The following is a 22,633-nucleotide window of genomic DNA, read 5'->3' as shown; positions in this document are numbered from 1 at the left end:
ACGTGACCAGTGTGGGGTCCTGAGGACCGAGTTTGAGAACCACTGTACTACAAAGACAAGGCTATGTAATTTAAAGATGTTTTTGAAACACTAATGGACATTGCTAACCCCAATATACAATTTTAGATAGTACTGTGCAGTGTTTCCTTCAAGAAACATATATTGCTTTGGGTTCGATTCAGACCCGCTCACTAGATGCGTACGGAAATTCGGCTAAGTGACAGCAAGGCAGGCGATCAAACAGCAAAGCATAAGCATGCCCACTATAGCTTGGCGTGCGATCGCTCTGTGTATGCAGACGCCCACCAGCCTGTCTTAAGACGCCCACTTGTGCACGTCATCTCCAGGAAGTGTATGCAACCATCGGTACAATCAGAAGTGAATGCAGCGCTTGTGGTTGACCATACCCTACCGCAAGCACTGCGAGCACTTCAGTGTAATATCCAGCCAGGTGACGTGTACTATGACGCTGCGTTTTAAGTATGCACGCCTCTGCAACGGCGTTGAGACGCTCAGGCACGCAAGCATTCGCACCACCACTCCGTTTTCAAAGACCACACCCTGTCACCATCTACAAACGGCTTCTCCAGTCACTCACTTAGCTGGGCAGTCTATGTGCAGTGAACGAACGCTTCCCGATCGCTCAAACTGGTTCACGCACGCACACTGCATACGCATGCACACATTGTGAAACATCGCCAGCTACGAGTGAACGCTTCCTAGCGAGCAGGTCTGAATCGGGCCCTTTGTCCCTTGTGTTATATTTATAATACCACCCAGAAACTGGAGATTAGAGATTTATTGTATTATGATATTCACTTCTGAATCAACTATGTGTGAGTAACATTTACTAATTAGGTTACTGTGACTGCCAAAACATATACATAGTTTTTTTCTCTCACAAGATTTAATTGAGATATTTTCATTTATACTTTGTTATATCATCTATTTAGATTTATAATTGGATCAATTTATTTCCTTTGGTTTTAATTTGTACATGTACAGTATATGTGGGTCTATTTGTTTACTTGTATTAATTTTTTTAATGTGGAACTAATAAAAGTTATGTTTTTAAAGATATAGGTTAAGTGTCCCTAGAACTGGGAGTACTTTTTTCTTCCCCGCTGTTTACATTATTAAATGTCAGGGGTGCACCTCCACAATCTGTATCCCTTTTGCCAGGTTGGGTATGGGATCCCAGAAGTCGGGAGGCCGCTGGTCAGAATACTGACAGCGGCATCCCAACAATCAGAATCCCGAGACCCTTAAGGTAAGGCTAACTCTTACCCCTACCCCTCCCTCCCCGATGCCTAACCCTAACCTTCTGTCTTAGTGCCTAACCCTAACCTCTCCCTCACCGGTGCCTAACCCTAACCTCCCCCTCGCCCTTGCCTAACTCTCCCTCCTTAGTGCCTAACCCTAACCTCCCCCTCACATGTGCCTAACCCTCCCTCCTTAGTGCCTAACCCTAACCTCCCCCTCATATGTGCCTAACCCTAACATTCCCTCCTTAGTGCCTAACCCTAAGCTCCCCCTGCCGGGTGCCTAAGCCTAACCCGCCCCCTAACCCCTGATACATACCTTCAGGATGCAGGGGGTCGGGATTCTGGTGCCGGGATCCCGATGCTGTCGGGATTCCGGAGCTGGTATTTCGACCGTCGGCATCCCGCATGCCGGGATGCTGACTACATCCCTTTTTGCCCATTGTCTGATAGCTGTACATAATCTAGCTGTGGATATAACATACAGTATGAACAATATATTATTATTATTAGCCTTTATTTATATGGTGCCACAAGTGTTCTGCAGCTCCTTACAAAGTACATAAAGAAATAATTTGACAACTGACTTACAGTACAAAATAGGACAAGGACATGGATAATATATATTGCTACATTAGTGACCATAACACATAGAATGCAACAGAGCATAAGCAACCAAGTGTTAGGTGCCCTGGTGGGTGGTAAGAAGTAGGTGAAAGTAAGGAGAAGCACAAGAGGGTAGAGGCCCTGCACGTAAGAGCTTACATTCTAAAGTATATACAGTGTATAATGTTACCTTTTGTGCCTAGTGCTTAGGATTCTCTCATTCCCCTTTTCTCCCCTCCTATTTGCAACAAATAAAGTCCCAAGATGCTGTGCGCTGCATGGGTCTCATGTTTCAGTTTTAAATCAACATTCCATTGGGGGCAATGTTTACATGTTCTAGAAGTACAGACAGATTTCAGGGTTGCTCATAGCTCAAAAGGTAACAGTGTTCTTGAAAAAGAAAGAAACCTAGGTTGACCATAATGGTTAAGACCCAGAGGAAAGTACTGAAGCTCTAACAACAAACATGCTAAATTGAGAATATCCACGGGATTATTGATTCTCATTTGCTCCTACTTTGTCAGCTATACCTCTGATAATTTGAAGCTGGAAGGAAGCATATAAAACTCCCAACTCTTGCTATAAAATAAATGGAATTCACCTTTAAAATGAGTGACTGATGATAAGTGAATGATATGAGTCAAAGAAAAAATCGACCACTAAAGCTGCCCTTGAAAATCTGTGCAAGGTTATACTATACTTCCACTGCTGGAAAATGCAGCAGCCCCTCAATAAATGGCCCAGAAACGTAATAAAACAGCATAGAAATGAATAAAAATAGTGAGGTAGATGTATTAACCGGCAATATGGGGCAGGAGTGGTATCAGTGCACATTATGTGTGCTGATACCGCTTCTCCCCAATGTATTAAAGTGGGGTTCTGTGGTAAGTGACAAGGGCGCTAAGACAGCAGTGCCGATGTGCTGGGAAATATACTGTATGAACGGTCAGTGGTACTGACTGCTGCAGTTATCAATATCGACAGCAGCAGCTGTCCTTCCTCTACCACCACAGCAGGTACAGCACTGACCCCGTTGCGGTGGCTGCTGGCTCTGGGGGCTGAACACGAGATCATGTGATGCTTGCAAGATCCCGCACATGCCCATTGGGACCGGCCGGTAAGGGAGACAAGGCAGGGATAAAGCTGTCATTGTAGCTTTATATATTAAAGCTACAATGACAACATGGTGAGTCAAAAGATACATCATTACTGAAACTCTTGCTTGGCCAATAAGACTACACATCACAATATTCTTCTTCTTGAAACAAGCAGATAGTGTAGAACTGACAATGCGCTGTCACTTACCCATAGTGCATCTGATCCTCGTTCCTGAAGAGTCAGCATACTCCTCTCAGATATCGATGGTGAAACCAGGACACTGCCGCTAGACTGTTGCCACTCATACACGGCTTCAGCCTGCTCGCCTTTGCTTTTCTTCCTTTTGATAATCTACATGGGTAAAAGTGGCACCACGGTTTAATACAACATAATGTATATTTTAAAATACATGTCAAAAAGTAGACAAGTAATCTAAGTTCTGCAACAATTCAATCACTATGACCTTTGTATATTTAATCAGTTCTTTATAAATAGCATAGCCTGAGCAGCATTAATCATTGGTTTCTGGCTTTTGACAACAGTACATAGTGATTGCATTATGAATAATAAAGAACCTCACAATTAAAACTTAAAATGAGTACTGATAAAAGAGCTACTGATAAAATGCCCAACATATTCATTAGTTTTATATTAGTATTATTTATTGTCTTAATAATACTCAGTTAAATGTCACCGAGCAGGAAAAAGAAAATGTGAGCTTATATTCCTGGAACTATCTATAAACAGGTCTTAGGACTCTAAAGCAATGAGCAGAGGCATTTAGGCACCTTTTGAACAATGGTTGTAGCCAGTTCCTCAATCAGTTCTTCCTTGTGCTCCCGTAAATAGCAAGCCTCATTCTGCTTATCCTGCGGGAAAAGAGAACATTTCTGAGTAAGTCACTGCTTTATGAAATCTGGGACACAGTAATAGATTAACCCATATCTCTCTGCAGGTCTTCACAAGGTCATGACTCAATTCCTGGATACCAACTGCTATTTCTATCATGATTAACAGCTAAATAAATTACATTAAAATACAAATATAAACAAAGGACTGTTTCATTTAAGGAATACATAGCAGTGGCCTTTTCCGCATTAAAGAATATGCTGTAAGACATTTGGTTATGGACAGTAACAATACTCAAACCTACATAGTCCCATATACCCTATATAGACCAATATAGCCAATAAAACAAAGCATGTAGTTACAAATGAAAGAATAAGGGTTACAATAAATCTAGTGTGAAGGGCAAGCCAGAGATGGATAATAAGGATAACTTCAAACAACAAATAATTATAATTTATACGTTAGCATAGTTAGACTAGCAGGTAAGATGTTACAACTTTTAATAATAAAATTAATAGGAAACAAAATTACAAAATGTAAAATTACATGCAATAATTCATAAATATATGCAGGCACACACTTATACAGGCAGTTAGCACCAATGAATATTAACAGATAAGCAGAAATCAATGGCTCATGGACCTGATTCAGACCCGCTCTCAAGATGCGATCGCTCGCTGGCAAAAAGGGGCTGGATATTTAAATTAAGCGCTCGCACTGCGTCGCGTAACTGTGTTAGCGAGCTACTTTGTGTTAGCGAGCTACAGCAGTGCGCTCGCAAGTGTCTGAGGACGCCCCCTTGCCACTCGCAACACACATCATCTCCGGGAAATGTATGATTAATCGGGACTATCATGAGCCATCGGAGCTGCTCGCAGCCCTTGGGGTTGCCTTTCCCCGCCTCAAGCACTGCGATCAGTACGGGCTGAAATACATGCAGGTGACGTGTGCAATGACGCTACTTTGCTAATTATGCACGCCTTTTAAACAGCGTTTTGGCGGACTGACCATCCTGCGTTCGCACATTCACTCCCCCGTTCACAAGCACCTTCCCCTGTTACCACCCACAAACGGCACTATCTGTCACTCAAAGCAGCGACCTGATAGTGATGAGCAACCAAAATCAGATCGTGACGAATGGCTTGCGCATGCGCACTGCGAATTATACGCATGCACAGATGGGCGAAAATCGCTCACAGTGAGCGATCGCGCCTTAGCGAGCGTGTCTGAATCAGGTCCCATATGCCATGGAAAACAGATTTATTCCATGGTTCACCTTTATGCAGTCCAAATGTGGTTTCACAATTGCTTTATTTGAAGCATTCCAAAGTTTTTTACAAGTCAGTTTATTAAAGATTCTGAATCTACATTCAATTTTCCCCACCACCCAATACAACTCGATTCAACCTCACTCTTCTATTAATTTAAGAGTATACTGTTTAGCAAAATCCTTGATATAGTGCATATTCTTAGCAATGCAAAGAGGTACCCATTTCAGGTGCAGCTGACGGCGGGCTTAACTCTGCTGCAACGTGGTTTTCTCACAGAAGCTAAGCTCAGTGACGGCATGATTGATGTATTTGTGGGCTGTGCAGAGTTTGCTGGTCTTTTGCACATTGTATAGGACTGGTGTTAATTGTATTGATAATGATTCTAAGCTCACAGAAGGGGGTAGTTAAGTTGCAGAGATGAGTACAACCAAAGGGGCCTGAACTGGAAGGGGGGTTACAGCTCACTCCCCACCCCAGTGAATTTCTCTAAAAAGATCAGTGAGACCCGCAAATTGGAATTCCTATTTGGATCTCACATTTCTCGGGTGTGCACCTGACTTACCTACTTTTTGGCTGCCCCCTCCGGGAGCCAGGTCTGCATCCACATCACAGCAGGGGGCATGGTTCTGGAGGTGTGGTGGCTCAATCGCATCATTGTGGCCCCGCTGTACAGAGCCGATACTCCAGACACTGTACACCTGGGGGGTTGCTATGATGACGCAATTCAGAGCGAAATGCATTATTGCCCTCCCACACTGCCCACTTGGGCAGCCACAGGGGGTGTGGGCAGCAACGGGGGTGCTGCGGGCCGGCGGCGGCCGGTTCCGGGAGACTTACCTACTCTTCCGGGTGGCCGGGAGCGCCACCTGATTTTCGGGAGCCTACCGACCATTTCAGGAAAGAAGGCAAGTATGGTGTGTATGTCTGCGAGTTTCATGAAACAAACTCGCATTAGCAAACTCGCACCTAATAGTATTGAGCCCATTGTGTTTGGTCTATGGCTGATTGTGTGACACTGATTACTGCAGAGAAGGGAGTGTGGGGGTTATATAAGTGGAAGACCCTGGTCTTGGACTGAACTGTGCACTGTAATATGGCCTGCCCATGCTGCATCATTACCCAGCACATAACAGCACTTTACTGGGGTTTAAATTAGGGGTTGGGTTATTTAATTTGTCTGGAAAAAATATTTTTGTAGGGACGAATTGGAGGGGTGGGGGCTCCAAACCATGGGCAAGATGAGCAAGTTGTGGCTCTATTCAACAGTGCATATCACACCACACATGTTTCAGTGACCCGTATTTATCCCTTCTATGGTATCTCAACACACTGCAACCTTCGTAGTGAACCCAAAATGGATGCCTAGGTGAGTGCACTACGAATGGCTGCCTAGGTGGTGGGTGGGATGAAAAATACTTGGATTTGCTTGCTATGTAAGGTCTCTGCTCTTAGATGTAGTGCGCTGCAACTTCTCCATTATGTGTTATCTCTCCTAAGCTTTAACTACTCCACCCAGGCTAACCTATGTAGCGTGGCCTAAATGGCAGCCTTGCCTGGTATCCTTCATGAGTGGGTTATATAACCCAAGTTATTACCCAATATGGCTCCACCAAACCTGCATTATGTCCATCGTACCTCTATGTTGCCTGTTTTCAGTTTGTTTTCATCTTTCTGTAGTACTAAACCCCTGTGCTTAGTTTCTGTTGTTGTAAAGCGACTTTGAGTCCTGATGGAGAAAAGTGCTACATAAATAAAATGATTACTATTATTCATATTATTATCATTTTTGTCAGAAGCCAATTAACCTGCCAGTATGTTTTTGGAGTGTGGGAGGAAACCATAGTACCCAGAGGAAACCAATGTAAACAAGGGTAGGACATACAAATTCCACACATATAGGACCTTGGTGGGAGTATAACCCAGGACCTCAGTGCTGTGAGGCAGCAAACTAATCACTGCACCATCGTCCTGCCCCAAAATACATGATTAAGTGACGGGTACATTCCTGGTCATTCTATATGTTTGGTGAGTGACAACAAGGTTGGGTGATATGGGATATCGTCGCACAGGCAAGGTATAATAGACCCGTATCAATTACTGTACACTGAAACCACTGTTCCTATTATATCATTCTATTGTTAGATGTGAGCATGTTGAGGCAGTGGTGGTGCTCACTAGAGTTTTAATTAATTCAGAAATAATGTTTTGTGAGCACTCTTAAAAATGGAAATATGTTAAAATGTAACTTTTAATCTTATATTCCTAAAATAAAGAAAAACCTAATTATTATACCAAACAGTCGAAAACATACATGAAGAAATTAACATGGAAGAAATAACAACATTGGTCCTAATATGGACAAACGTGAAACTCTGAGGTAGGAGGTGCAGGTGCCTCCTAAACCTCACTCATATGGCGAGGTATTAAATAAGATCAGTTTCCAATACAAAGCTAAAGCAGCATAATTTTGTGTACATCAAGTTATATACTCAATGAATAAGGAGCGGCGAATGCTCCCACAGTCAAGCTCAGAAAATCTAGTATTTTCGGAGCTTGATGAATTTAGGTCACCATACTAGTGTATGAGGTCAGCGGGCCACATTGAGAGAGAAAGGTAAGTGGCAGATATCTCCTGCATCACCTTTTTGATGAATGGCCCCAAAGCTTAATTTCTACAAAAGCAGGTGAGAATGTTTATTTTGACCTGCTTTTGTAGAAATTAAGTGATACTGAATAGACCCCTAAATATCAAAATCAATTAAATAATAGTAAAATGTGTAGCAGAAAGATTTCCTGTATGTATTTATTTGACCTTGGTTCTAAAGTCACGTTTTCTCTATAGGGATGTAGTCAAGATACTGGCGTCCGTAATCCCGGCCGCTGAACTCCCGACACTTAAAAGCCTGACATGGGACTAAAGACAAGCGTCGAAATCCTGACACCGGGCATACCGAAAGAAGGTAAGCAGGGTGTCTAAGGTACTAGCCGCGGGCACACCCCTGGTGAGGGATAGGTTTAAGGTGCTGGAAGGGGGGGGTTAGGTTTAGGCACCAACGGGGGGAGTTAGACGCTAAGGGGGGAGGTTAGGATTAGGCACCACTAAGAGAGGGTTAGGGTAGGGAGAGGAGAGGGTTAGGGTACTTACCACCCCGTCGGTATTTGGAACCATCGGTCTTTTGCTGTCTGTGTTTGATCCGGCGGCTATTCAGCTACCGGCTTTACATACCGATTCCTCTCTATATACCCTTTCATACCGCAGGTACATGTAGGTAGTAGACTGTGGGCCTGATTGAGCAAGGATTGCAATTGCAAAGCTACCCACGGGCAGTTTTGCAATTGCGATCCTTGCAATAAGGCAAATGCAGCAGGTGTATGACACACCCTGCTGCATTTGCGATCCCAGCACTGCGATGGAGGTCACAGGCTGGGATCACCATCGCGACCATCGGTGGTCGCGATGGTGGGTGGCGCCGGGCGGCCGGCCTCAGCTTACTCTGGCTGTCCAGCTTGCGAGCCCAGCAGACTGTGTACGTCCACGCAGTCCCTAGGCTGGCCACTCCCGGAAAAAGGGGCGGAAAAGTCCCGCCCCTGAAATGCCTATGCCTGTCAATCAGGCAGAGGCATTCAAGGGCTTGTGTGCATCTTAGCAGGACCCATTCTGCACACTTGAAGAATGGGTCCTGCGTCCGTGCAGATTCCCGATAATCGGGAATCTGCGTTCAACAGTGCACTTGTGTGCACTGCTGAATCAGGCCCTGTAACAAATGATTGTTTTATTGTATTTTTGTCTAAATGCTTGTTAACAATTATCAGATGTATTTGTTAATTTTTAGCTTTTGCTGTGCAAGCTAATTACTTATCATGTACGCTACTGCACAGGTTCGAATGTCTACAAAATACTGGCGAAAGGTGAAGTCTATTAGATATGCAAGTATATTAAAACCTAGCTCACTGGAGAGAGGGTTCAGCTATGAAATGATGCTAATACAGAATGCCAGAAGGCTCTCTTATGCATTCACTTGTATTTTTCTTATAATAAAAGGAACCTCTGATCATTCAAAGTGTCCCGAGGGGCTATACATCTCCATGACATCCCTCATCAGGATTCAAATATATTTGTATTGACAAATTCACCTTTAACAAATATTAACTTATGAAACATGCTTAATTTCCATCCAAAGTTTCAAATTCTGGGCATTGCCTTGAAATTATGGGCAGTTGACAGCTATGGTATTTATATGACAAATGCTGATTATCACTGCACTCTGAAAGCAATGAAATAAGAATGAAAGTTAGAGTTGTACAATTCTATTGTTATATAAAGAACAGCAAATATGTGATTACAATTTCTAGCTTAGAGGGTTGGAGAAACTGGAGGTATTGGTTGCTAAAATTAATTGTCTGCCTGAAGGTTAAAGAGATCACTGCCATTCATAGTCACTGGGACAGATGTTGCCAGGACAACAGGGAATGCCAATGTAATACTAATCAGGTAAAAACAGAGGGAGATTATCATCATGCAAACATCAAAGACAAAATATATTGTATAACTCTGTATGTGCTCTTCTTTTATTAGTAATGAGAACTGAATTAAGGAATAAATCAATTTAGGTGAAAGTTGTTTCACATTCAATTCTAAAACATTTGGCAACACACATTTCAATTTTGCACCTAAATGCATAGAGAACATATTGTTTTGTGCTGATATGCAGAGTAGGAACCTTACTGAGGTTCTGCTCTCTCGCACGGCAAGCTTAAAACCTGCTAGCCTGGAAAGGTGGCTATCCCAAACCCTCAGCTCTACACCCTGCAACGAGGGCAAGGTATCAATCTAAGTACAATAAAAGCTTTATTAGATGATCTCTTGTTAAAAGTGTCTGTAGTGGAGTGCGATATGGACTTGCTCGTGTTACTAGTTTCCCACTTTTTTATTAGTATTATTTTTATTACTATTATTATTATCATCATCACCATCATCATATATTTTCATATTGACAACATACTCAAGCATATAAGTCCTTGTCCCTGTACATCTTAAAATTCAGTTTACAGTGCCTAAAACAGAGCTAATTAACCTAATGGTAGGTCACTGGTCAAAGGGAAGAGCCATGAATTTGGCTGTAGTGGAGCCGAAGCCCCAGCGTTGTGAGGAAAAAATGGTAGCACAGTGCTACCCTACAGTATATAAGGAGGGCCCCGTGGAATTTGCTAGGAGCTATCATGTTGTTAATGTCTTTGTTGGTGTTTCTTCTAGAATCCAGGTCAGTTCGACTGACAGGAACGTGGTTGTCATGCAGGAGAATAGGAAAATCAGTTGTCTCATAGTAACATTGCATAACTTAATTGGTTTATAGCAGTGGTTCCCAAACTGTGCACCGTGGCACCCTGGGGTGCCTCGGGACACTTGTAGGGGTGCCTCAGGTTGGTGGTACAGCACCAAATCAAATTATTTATGGTCAATGTAATGTAAATATGTGGACAAACAGAAACGCAAACCTGTCATCCACTACATAAATTAACCTAAGGATGACAGATAAGTGTCATCCACTACATAAATTACCCTAAGGATGACAGATAAGTACAATTTACTTCACAACATTTTTTTCAGAAATTCTCAATAACAAACTTTTGGCTTAGGGGTGCCGTGAAAATAATTCTGATGCACTAGGGCGCCGCGATTCAAAAACGTTTGGGAACTACTGGTTTATAGTTTTGTGTTCTTGCTTATGGCAGTTGTCATGATCATATGGTGGGAAAATTTATGTTGTGCCGGTTTCTTTTTCAGCTTAGTCTGGCCAGCGTTTAGGCTTGCCAGCTTACAGTTTTTTAATATTTTATTTTCTGGATTGATTTTTCTCTTTCTCATTATTATATTGTCATCCATTCTTTTGCTGGACAATCTTGATGGTATACAATCGGGAAACCGGCTGCCTTAATACCGACTGTCATATCCCTGCGAGGGTGAAATGCTGGGCGTCTATATCTAGACGCCTGTCATTTCCCCGAAGCCGAGAAGGGATGCCGGGCGCCGCGAGCGGACAGCCGCGCGGGGGGGGGTTAGGTTTAGGGCACCCAGGGGGGACAGGGTTTAGGCAGCAGGGAAGGGGGGGGTTAAGCACTTAGAGGAGGGATTAGGGTTACGCACTTGGGGGAGGTTAGGGATAGGCACCCCTAAGGAGGGTTAGGGTTAGGGGGTTAGGTTAGTTTATACTTACCTTAGCGACGATTGGGATTTCCAGCGCTGTCGGGATTCCGCTGCCGGGAACTCTGCTTTTGTCAGCCAGGCGCTGCCGGGAATCGAACCGGCGGTATTTCATACCGATTCCATCTTGATAACCGGTAAGTCACATAAGTTCTACTGTAAACTTCTGTCATTGTGGTTATGACTTGAACTATATTGTTTAAAGATATAACCTATCATATCATAGGAATCCACAGACATTACTGAGGCACATCATGACCAGAATCCATGAGGTATTGGTTTCTGGAGCATTGATTTGGCTGCATTCTCCTGAATATTATACTGTACACAAAATATTTGCCTTTACTAATTGCAGGGAAAGGTGTTCTTTCCCTGTAATCCTTTCCTCAAATGCTAAAAATAGAAACAGTTACATAAATACTTTTCATTTTTATATTGCGCTTATACTGTATCTTATGAAAACATTGTACAGTATGACTTAGTTTGTCAACAGTCAAAGTACTTTTCCTGTTTTGCAAATGAATGTGGTTTTCACGAATGTAGGTGTGGGGGCATCACTAATATCAATAATGTAGTGGTGGGGTATCACTAATGTAGGTGTGTGGGCATCACTAATATCACTAATGTATGGGTGTGGGTATCACTAATGTAGGTGTTGTTGTGTGGGCATCACTAATATCACTAATGTAGTGGTGTGGGTATCACTAATGTAGGTGTGTGGGTATCACTAATGTAGGGGTGGGGTATCATAAATGTAGGTATGGGGGTATCACTAATATAGGGATGGGGGTCTCACTAATGTTGGTGTAGGGGTATCATTAATGTAGGGGTGGGGTATCACAAATGTAGATCCAATAATGTTTAAACCAAACCCCAGTTCTGACATTTTTGTATCTTTAGGCTCTAATGAGCTAAAGATACAGGTTCCAGCCAAAGTGATTGCACATGCTAATGGCCAGCCCTGTTCCTCAACATAAGATACATATGATATGTAAATGACTAACTTCTGCCTATTTAAGCATAATATACCCTATGTCAGGAGTTGCTAAACTGTGTGTCATGGCACCCTCGGGTGCCGCAGGGCACTAGCAGGGGTGCCATGGGTTGGTGGTCCAGTACCAAATTATTTATAGTCCATGTGATAGGCAAAACCAGTGCTGGAGGTTGCCAATCATAAAATGCGGAAAAATAGAAGCACAACCCTGTCCACCACGACATAAATGAACCTAAGGATGACAGATCAGCACAACTTAATTAATACAATAATTTTTGCTGAATTTCTCAAAACTAAACTTTAGGGTGCTATGAAAAAAATGCTGATACACTAAATTGTCTTGATTCAAGAAAGTTTAGAAACCACTGCTCTATGTCAAAATTTATCATCTGTTTCCTCATCCATCTCCAACAGGCTATGCTTTTAGTAGTTTCTTAATCATGTAAATATTTATTATTCTCATAGACTGGGTCAGAAATTATAGCACAAACTCTCACACAAATAACTCCTCAAAATATGATATATTGCGGCAATTGCTTTGTTACCATTCCTCTAACTAGTGGTCTATACCTATTTTTAATGGCAGTAAGACACCGTTACTTACTGTAGTCTGAGCTAATAATTCTACAGTGAGTGGTGATACTTGCTGTAATGTGAAAAAAGAAGAACAAATAATACATGTCCTTAAATCTGCACTTTCTGATCATATGATGATTACATGATGAACATGCTTACTTACAGAATTAAACCAATTAAGATTTTCCTATAATTCAAACTTGGTGCAGCAATGCTTAGTGCCTACTTTACTAACTAAGCCTACAGTATGTATGCCATTTCCCTCTCCTTAGCTTTACAATATTCTCCCAAGCAGAAAATAAGTTTTGGAGCAGAATATATTATAAAAGCACACGTCACTGCCTGGAGACATAGCATGAAATAAAGTTTTCATGGTCATTAAACCCACAGAAAATAGGAAACCTTATAATATATTAATAACCTTGTCATTAATGTTGTATTTTCCCATTAAAATGTCATATGTACTTTAAAATGTAATACAGTTATTACAAAAAGCATAACATATTTAAAGAGCTGATGCCAAATAGTGTCCACAAAATATTTTTTCACATTTCAGGAAAATCATTTCACTATGCCCAATGATTTTTATTTTTATTAATGATGTACAGTACTATTCAGTAACCAGATACACAAAAACATATTTCTTGGATCACCAACATCATGTATTCTCTATAAGAGACAAAGGGCCTGATTCAGAGCCGTTCGCTATTTGCGGTCGTTCGTTCAAAAACAAGGGGTGGCTATTCAAATGATCCGTTCGCAAATTGCAGTCTGTTCACACCTCTAAGTCTGAACGAGCGAGCAAAACATACGCTCGGTTATTTGTTAAAAAAACGCCCCCTGGCCGCTCGCACCATACGTCATGTCCGCTATTTATTAGATTAATCGAGTACATCGACCAGCGTATGAACTGCTCACTATTCTTGTGGTTGGTTTTTGCTACCACAATCTTGCGAGCAGTTCTGGCTATAAAATAACCCAGTGACATGGTCAATGACGCTGCTGTATTAATTATGCACACCCATAAAACGCCCGTTTTGACCTTTAAGCACGCCTGCGTTCTGATCTCCACTCCCCGTTTTCAAGCACCTTCCCCTGTTACCACCCACATACGCCTCATTCTGTCACTCAAAATAGCAGGCATTCGCTATATTGCGAGCACATGAATTTCGGCCGCACTGACTGGTTCGCGCATGCGTATAAGGATCCATGCGCAGATGTGCGAACATCGCTCGGAACGAGCGTACTGCCGCTAGCGAGTGGCTCTGAATGAGGGCCAAAGCGATGAGATCTAAATGGGAATCCTTTAAATTTATCATGAACGAGGCTCTAATGGGCGAAAGATACAGGTACAGGTTTGTCAACCACATTTCTTACAATGCTGTATGTACCAGGGAATATGGAGATTGAATAGAGTCTGAGGACCACAAAATACCTTGGGGTGGAACAGCCCTGAGAAATTCACTGAGCAATGAAGCAAATGTGAAAACATGATTACTTTACAGAAAATATCGGTTGAAAGATACAGTAATTATCATTGAACAGCTTATGCTGAAGACGTTGTCCTCTTATAATGTGAGGCTCTATCCATTCATCCCCAGCTATCTTGTTACAGAGTATTTCTCCAAACGCCTAGAATTATATGGTAAGAAGGGTTCTGATTAAATTAATATAAAATAAGATATTTTCAGGTAGCTGATTATAGAAGGAAACAAGGGGTGTTGTTAGAGCACTCAAGCACTAACAATTGTAGGCATTATAAAAGGTTAGTGAATGTGAGTACCTATTAAAAATATGTGTAAATGGAAAAAAAGAAAGTAAGGATGAATGCTGGTATAAAGGCTAATGGGAAATGTATATTGTATACCTTGTGTCAGAGAGTATTTGAGTACAGGTAGTAGATTGGGCTTCATGTGAAGTGTTGGGTGTTGTCTATAATGTCCAGCATTCTATGAGTGGATTGCATACAGGGCCGGATTCGGAGGGGGGTGACAGGGACGGTTGCCCTGGGGCCCCCACACACAGAGGTGCCCCCACACAAGGTCAATGTGGCCCTGCTGAGAACAGGTGTCCAGTGGCACCAGTTCTGCATGCAGCAGCGCATACAGTGCAGAGAGGCTCCCGAGTACCCTCATTGGCATCACATGACGTCCGTGACGCTTGTGAGGGGATTCGGGACTCGGGAGCAGCTCTGCTGGAATCGGAAGGTGAGGTGTGTATGTAGGCTGGATGTGTCTTGGTGGAAGGGTGAGTAGACTCTTTGCGGCTTGGAAAGGGAAGGAAAGGCTCTGTGTGGCTTGAAGGGGCCCCCACAATTTAGTTGCCCTGGGGCCCGCCCAAACTAGCCTTAATCCAGCCCTGCTTGCATAAGCCGCATCAGGGGTGGTGATGTGTTTATGGGCACACTAGTTACTTAGATACTGATAGATGTGCCTAGTGTTCATTATTATCAGTTTGTACTGGCTAGCATATTATAATTATTTCATTATACATTATTTTTGAAAACATTTGTTATTTACGGCATACATTGATCCCTTTCACACCAGCCATTGAAAAACGGTAATCTTACCAAGCTATCACTGTATGATTCAGCTTTGGCAATTGCTTCTTCCACTGCTTCTTCTGCTACACGTAAGGCCACTGAAAGGGTGTCCATCATGCTGTGCCCTGTATGCAACAAGGCAGAATTATTATTTCGGCAGCCATCAGCATCTTTATATACTTCAGAATATGCTGCACTAAAATTAGCACAAACAGAAAAGCTCTATATTGGACCCTGTCTTGATGAACTTGACCATTTGAAAGAACTAAATTTGAAAATATTGCGATGATATCAGTTTGGGTGGAACTTGTTGGTTACGTGTTTAGGACAGGAGCACTGAGAGGGGGATGAGCCTAGAATGACCGAGGTGGTACCAAGGCCAAGGTCATTCTATGAGTGCATGGGAGCTGTAGCTTCTGCCCCCAAGACCTCCTTGGCGAGCACCTTTCCTAAGTGGCGACACCCTACATATGCTCAAGGCCTGTGCCGTGATGTAGCCATGCCCCCACATTGGCACACATTCCAGTATCGTGGCATACATGGTCTGCTGGCGCCTGGTGGCCTGGATCAGGAATGTAGGATTCCCCCCCACAAGGTGTGATTAAATACCTGTCTGAAAAAGTAGTTCAGGACTGCATGCAGACCAGTATAAATAAATTAGAACAGTTTTTTCTAAATCTTATTAATTTGTGTAAATCAAATATTAAAATCAGATTTAGCTGTAAAATTTAATGCATCATAAGATTTTTTTCAAACCTTTTGCTCCTGTGAAAATTACACTGCTACACAAATGTACTCTATGCATGACATCTGTGTCATGACAGTCAGATTAAACACTCATGCTAACTTTTCACGCAGGGCCACAGACAGTATTCCAGGGAATCGCTGTGGCTGGTTCATATGTCCCGGCCAGTATGAGTACCAGCCTTGGGGTGCCCCCCACATTGCATTGCTCACCCACTACCTCTGCTTGCTGTATGTTAGCATGAGGGAAGTGGGGGCGGAATCCTTTTCTCCTGGGACTCTAAAGGTGGCCACACACTAGACCAACTTACATCCAACCAGCCAACTAGTTGATTGGTTGGAACGAAAATCTGGTAAGGTATGAAAGCAAATGACAATCAGCAATTTGCTCCCAAACGCCGGAAAATGGACAAAAACTGTTGTTTGAACAAATTGTTTAGATCAAACATTTAACAAACTTGTCTGAACAACCATTTTCATCTGTTTTCTGGCATTTAGGAGCAAATTGCTGATCATCATTTACTCCCATTCCTTACCAGATTTTCATGCCAACCAATCAAAAAGTTGGCTGGTTGGATGTAAGATGGTCTAGTGTGTGGCCAGCTTTAGTGTGCATTTGCATATGACATCAATATGATTTCACAAAAAAGCAATCCGCACAGACCAAGAAAATGATAGACTGTTCTATCCCCATACACTGTAATACCGATAAATATCTGTCTTAGATTGGGGAGGTGCACCCAGGATTATAAATGAACATATGAAAAAGAAATCGGGGCACTCAAAAACAATTGTAAATTTTGTATCAAAATGTTGTCAACTATATATAGTTGTATAATTTTAATCATGATGGTAGTGACACTTCCTATTGTAAACCCACATTAAAATATAACTTAATAAACCCTTAAAATAAGGTCAGCAAAGTATTTATTGAACACAATAAAAATAAAATTATTATACCACCAACCAATTATTCGTATTATCGATTGATAAAACCTGAGATGGATGTCCTTAGAATCGAGGACTATTGGTGCACTTTACTGTATAGCTCCACTATTCCTTACTAGCTATAATATGTCAGGGGTCTGAATCTATGATCCACACTGCTACTAATATGAATATAAATGAACTACACAGATTCTCACAACCACAAGTGAGGTGTGATGAACAAATGTGTGTATCTATTAGATCATATTCAGGAGACTATTGCCGTCCAGGGACAAATTCATAAGGCCCATCTGTATTTATAAATAAGTCAATTGGTGACCATATTCAGTCTCATGCCACAACCCTTAGGGCTTATAACATATCCCACATTGATATCAGGTTGTTATAGAATGTATACAGATCATGTTATTGTTAGATGTATTTCAGCAGCTACCTCTTCTCAAAACATCAATCATGCATGAATGTGTCAGACAGGATTATATTATATCATTGGCTTATTCAGCTCTTTCGCAATTAATATCATTGATTCATTAGGAATCACAGCGGATCCCATAAATCTTAATGATCGAAGACATGCTGTTTGTCTTATAGGACTGTAATATTATATCACTAATATGTATTCTTCAAAATCCAAATCTGTTATTAAATTAGGAATCACAGCAGATCCCACTGGTTCGCAGTCGCTGAAATGTCTATCGTTTATAATGAATAGGTGCTGCATCCAAATGCCCACAAGTTGTTATGACTCATACATCTCATAATTCGATCGATATATACATTTGCATGACCTACTAGGTAATTACTATCACGGCAAATCCCATGAAAAATTGATGCTTGTGTGTTGATACAATATTTTACCATTCAACACAGAAATATTTTGTTCCAATACTGGAACTTCCACCCCTCAGGATGCGTGTTAGTCTGTCTCCTTCATAGGCAAATTCAGGGGGGGTTTCCGTCTGCCTGGAAACCCCCCTCCCCAGCCCACAATAGAAATAGTAATGGAATAGAATTTTACTAGTTCTGAATGTTCTTCTCAGTATCACAAATGAAATACTTAGCACCACCTGTGGATCTTTTAACATGTATCAGCCAGTAATAAATAACCTGTGCACCAACTAGGAGATCTGGAAAACATTCACTGTTAGGGATGTGCTGCTATAGAGTCCAATATGTACATATACTGTATGTCCAGGGCAGTGCTAGATTATTCTGCTGCTCCCCCAGACTCCCGGACTTGCTCTACTGATCTGGAATGGTGCCCACATCTAAAATAAATACATTGAGCTCAGGCAGGATGGCCTTACTGCCGAATCTAATTACTTACTGTGATCTTTGGTCCTGTATATGCTGGAATTATGACACAAAATACACTTTGTATGACGCATATTAAAGCTGGTTAAGTGCTATTTCTACCCTCTTCATGGACTGGCCACGCTCTAAAATCAAGCATTTGGAAACCACCCTCTAGAAATCCTGCGTTTGCCACTATCCTTAGTCTAATCGAAATACATATGATCCATTTCAGTGTTATTTTTTTCTGAGAATGGATATTATCAGTGTGTTCCATTCATACAATAGGGGAGTATAATTCCCCGTTAATCAAGTATAGCAGTGAGGATTTCCCTGATCAATCAACGGGCATATACCGTAACGTAGCTTTAATATCTCTGCTTTGTATCACGTAAATGCTTTAATATGTTGTCTCACATGTCATTCACTGAGGTAGCCCAGCAATGAAAATTCCCCTTCATATTGGGTTAAGCACTGACGCGCTTTTCGCTGTCTCACTTAATCATAGGTTTGCTCCTATGATTAAGCGAGACAGCGAATTGCGCGTCAGGAGACATGTGGTACACGCGGGCTAGCATGTACAATGTGTTTTTAATATGCCATACCACCTCCACTATACAGTACACATGACGAATGTGATGGGTGTCTGCTAGACACTTAGGCTGTGCAAACGGGCGCATGTGACCTGGAGTAGCTGCTGCTTAACATGTGCAACATTATATCAGTTTACCTATATGCCACAGAGCAATGAGATACATAGTATTTGAATCTCGGACAGTGCTTAATCCAATATGAAGGGGAATTTTCATTGCTGGGCTACCTCAGTGAATGACATGTGAGACAACATATTAAAGCATTTACGTGATACAAAGCAGAGATATTAAAACAGCTACGTTACGGTATATGCCCGTTGATTGATCAGGGGAATCCTCACTGCTATACTTGATTAACAGGGAATTATGGGCCTGATTCAGACCCACTCGCGAGCGGCTGTCCGCTCGCAAGTGGGTCGATGTTATGCACTGAGCATGCGCACGACGGAGGGAGCTCCGTCGTGCGCATGCGCCAGACGCGACGAGCGAAGGAAAGTCCTTCGCTCGTTGTGTCCGATCAAAGGGGGCGTGCTGTCAATGTTGATTGACAGCACGCCCCCTTTGGTGGGCGTGCCGGGGGCGTGCCTCCCTGACGGGGGCGTTCCCACGGGAACGCCTCCCGTCAGAAGCCGGCCCACTGACATCACTAGTGATGTCAGTGGGAGTGATTTTGGCTCTGATAGAGCCAAAATCACTCCGGAGCTTGCGGTTGAAAACCTCAACCGCAGGCTCCGGCTCGCAAATTCGATGGTCGCGATGGTCTCGACCATCGCGGCCATCACAAAGCACGCTCGTATAGCCTGTGGGTGGTGACCCACAGCTATACGAGCGTCCAGGAGGACGCTCCATGAAAATGGAGCCCGGCCCTCATTCAGAGCGTGCGCTCTGCTCAGAGCGTACGGCTCTGAATGAGGGCCTATACTCCCCTATTGTATGAATGGAACACACTGATAATATCCATTCTCAGAAAAAATAACACTGAGATGGATCATATGAATTTTGATTAGACTAAGGAGACAGACTTACACGCATCCTGAGGGGTGGAAGTTCCAGTACTGGAACAAAATATTTCTGTGTTGAATGTTAAAATATTGTATCAACACACAAGCATCAATTTTTCATGGGATTTGCCGCGATAGTAATTACCTAGTAGGTCATGCAAATGTATATATCGATAGAATTATGAGATGTATGAGCCATAACAACTTGTGGGCATTTGGATGCAGCACCTTTTCATTACAAATGATAGACATTTCAGCGACTGCGAACCAGTGGGATCTGCTGTGATTCCTAATTTAATAACAGATTTGGATTTTGAAGAATACATATTAGTGATATAATATTACAGTCCTATAAGACAAACAGCATGTCTTCGGATCATTAAGATTTATGGGATCCGCTGTGATTCCTAATGAATCAATGATATTAATTGTGAAAGAGCTGAATAAGCCAATGATATAATATAATCCTGTCTGACACATTCATGCATGATTGATGTTTTGAGAAGAGGTAGCTGCTGAAATACATCTAACATTAACATGATCTGTATACATTCTATAACAACCTGATATCAATGTGGGATATGTTATAAGCCCTAAGGGTTGTGGCATGAGACTGAATATGGTCACCAATTGACTTATTTACAAATACAGATGGACCTTATGAATTTGTCCCTGGACTGCAATAGTCTCCTGAATATGATCTAATAGATACACACATTTGTTCATCACACCTCACTTGTGGTTGTGAGAATCTGTGTAGTTCATTCATATTAGTAGCAGTGAGGATCATAGATTTAGACCCGACATATTAAAGCTAGTAATGAATAGTGGAGCTATACAGTAAGGTCTAAGGACATCCATCTCACATTTTATCAATCGTTAATACGAATAATTGGTTGGTGGTATAATAATTTTAATTTTTTTTGTGTTCAATAAATACTTTACTGACCTTATTTTAAGGGTTTATTAAGTTATATTTTAATGTGGGTTTACAATAGGAAGTGTCACTACTATCATGATTAAAATTATACAACTTTATATAGTTGACAACATTTTGATACAAAATTTACAATTGTTTTTGAGTGCCGCGATATAGGAATGCTTTTTTCTTTTTCATCGATATGATTTCAGACAGCATCTGTGAACCATGGGCATTATAGCGTGAAGACTGGGAAGTGACCTAAAGTGATTGCAAAAAGGAATTGCCATGCATGTGTTACAGGAGTGTCATGGGCATGTTTCAGTATGCGGCAAACCACAGTGGCCATATTTTGAGAAAGTTACAAGGGAGGCTATGCGCCAGATGGGGCAGCTGGAGGAGTCTATGTTGCGACCGAAGATGCGTTGATGGTAGAGTGATTGAATCCACCAGCGCAGTTGAGCATTGCATAGATATGCACAGCGGCCGTCGCATGGTTTGCTTAGTCCGTCGAACGGAAGTACACAAGAGGAATGCTCAAGCTGACATTTGCATGTTTTCGTCCTTGCGAATCCGTGAAAAATTGCAGCTGTGCATGAACTGTATGCACCTTGTCCTACAAGTCTCTATTATGGGACTAGTCTTCTGTGTAGCAACAATCCTTTGATATTGACCGTGTCCTGAACGCAGCATGCCTTGACCCTTGCTTGACATTTTAGTGACTGAAGTTTGCTACCTGCCATGTCCATGTGCTTGGATACAATTACTAATACTGCAATAGGGGAAGTGTACGTGTAGCCTGTTGCATATAAAGTCTGCTTGTGCATCTTCTTCACACCGCACTGCAAAGAAGACACATATGCAGAGAAAAAGACGCCTGGTGCCAGTCGAGTCGCACGGGAGTTAGCGGCTCTCTTGCGCCCTGTGTAACGCGACTCATAATGCACGGAGGATAGACGAGGAAGGACATACTGTGTTTGTACCATCATCTACTGAGGTCACTACTGTGGTCAATAACAAGAAAGCCAGATGTGCCATGTACTCCTGCAGTGGTAATATGACCCCAAGTAGACAAGTAGGGCACTTTAACACTGGGTTTTACTTTTATTCTACACCTGCCTTCCTTTGATTTAGCTGGACTGGAACATGTTTACAATATTTTTGTGAGGCTGGGATACATTTAATGGTACATATTTATATGTTATTATGCTTACTTGTTTGTACTGTACTTTTCAACTTATTTTCACTCAGGGACTGCAGGACATGGGTGATCCTTATTGGCTTAACTGCCCTAAACTTCCTGCCTGCCCTCTCAGAAGCTAGTACTTTTAGGGAGCTGAAGATTCAGTCCCCCAGATGAAGTGTCAGTACAGTATAACCTAGGGAAAAGGGAAATCATATATGTATAGAGGCCATTGAGCACTTTTTTGCACTTCAGTTATTTTCTACAAATCTACTGCTCAATACTTTAGGAGCGAAGTTTCCAGCTATGATATTAAGGATATTGGACTGTAATAATGATTTACCCATATGAGAATGCTACATTGTAAGGCACATATAGATATGGTGTTTCAGGGGCGGTTCAAGAAAGGAAGGGGCCAATGTGCAGCCTCCGCGCATGCACAGGACTCTGGGAACATAGCTCTTGCGTTATGTTCCCGAAGACTTCTCTACTGTGCATGCACGAATCACCGGGAAAATGGCCGCCACACCATTTCCCTGGTTATTTCTGTTT

At 42.1% G+C, this 22,633-nt stretch overlaps 1 protein-coding gene across 1 annotated transcript in view; it reads right to left on the bottom strand.

Annotated features, from left to right (window-relative positions):
- MYRIP (myosin VIIA and Rab interacting protein) overlaps positions 1-22,633 on the bottom strand; it is a 337,437-nt gene that overhangs the window by 165,519 nt on the left and 149,285 nt on the right. Inside the window, exons 5-7 of the mRNA XM_088462678.1 lie at positions 15,428-15,525; positions 3,755-3,835; positions 3,174-3,317 (exon numbers count right to left, since the gene is read on the bottom strand). Coding sequence (XP_088318804.1) covers positions 3,174-3,317; positions 3,755-3,835; positions 15,428-15,525 — 323 coding nt within the window. The remainder of the gene's footprint in view (positions 1-3,173; positions 3,318-3,754; positions 3,836-15,427; positions 15,526-22,633) is intronic.

Source organism: Taudactylus pleione, unplaced genomic scaffold, assembly GCF_031769625.1.
Source record: "Taudactylus pleione unplaced genomic scaffold, aTauple2 ptg000053l, whole genome shotgun sequence".
In the NCBI taxonomy this organism is placed as follows: Eukaryota; Metazoa; Chordata; class Amphibia; order Anura; family Myobatrachidae; genus Taudactylus; species Taudactylus pleione.
Note: the sequence above shows the minus strand (reverse complement) of the source record. Positions and strands in the feature narration are given on the sequence as shown.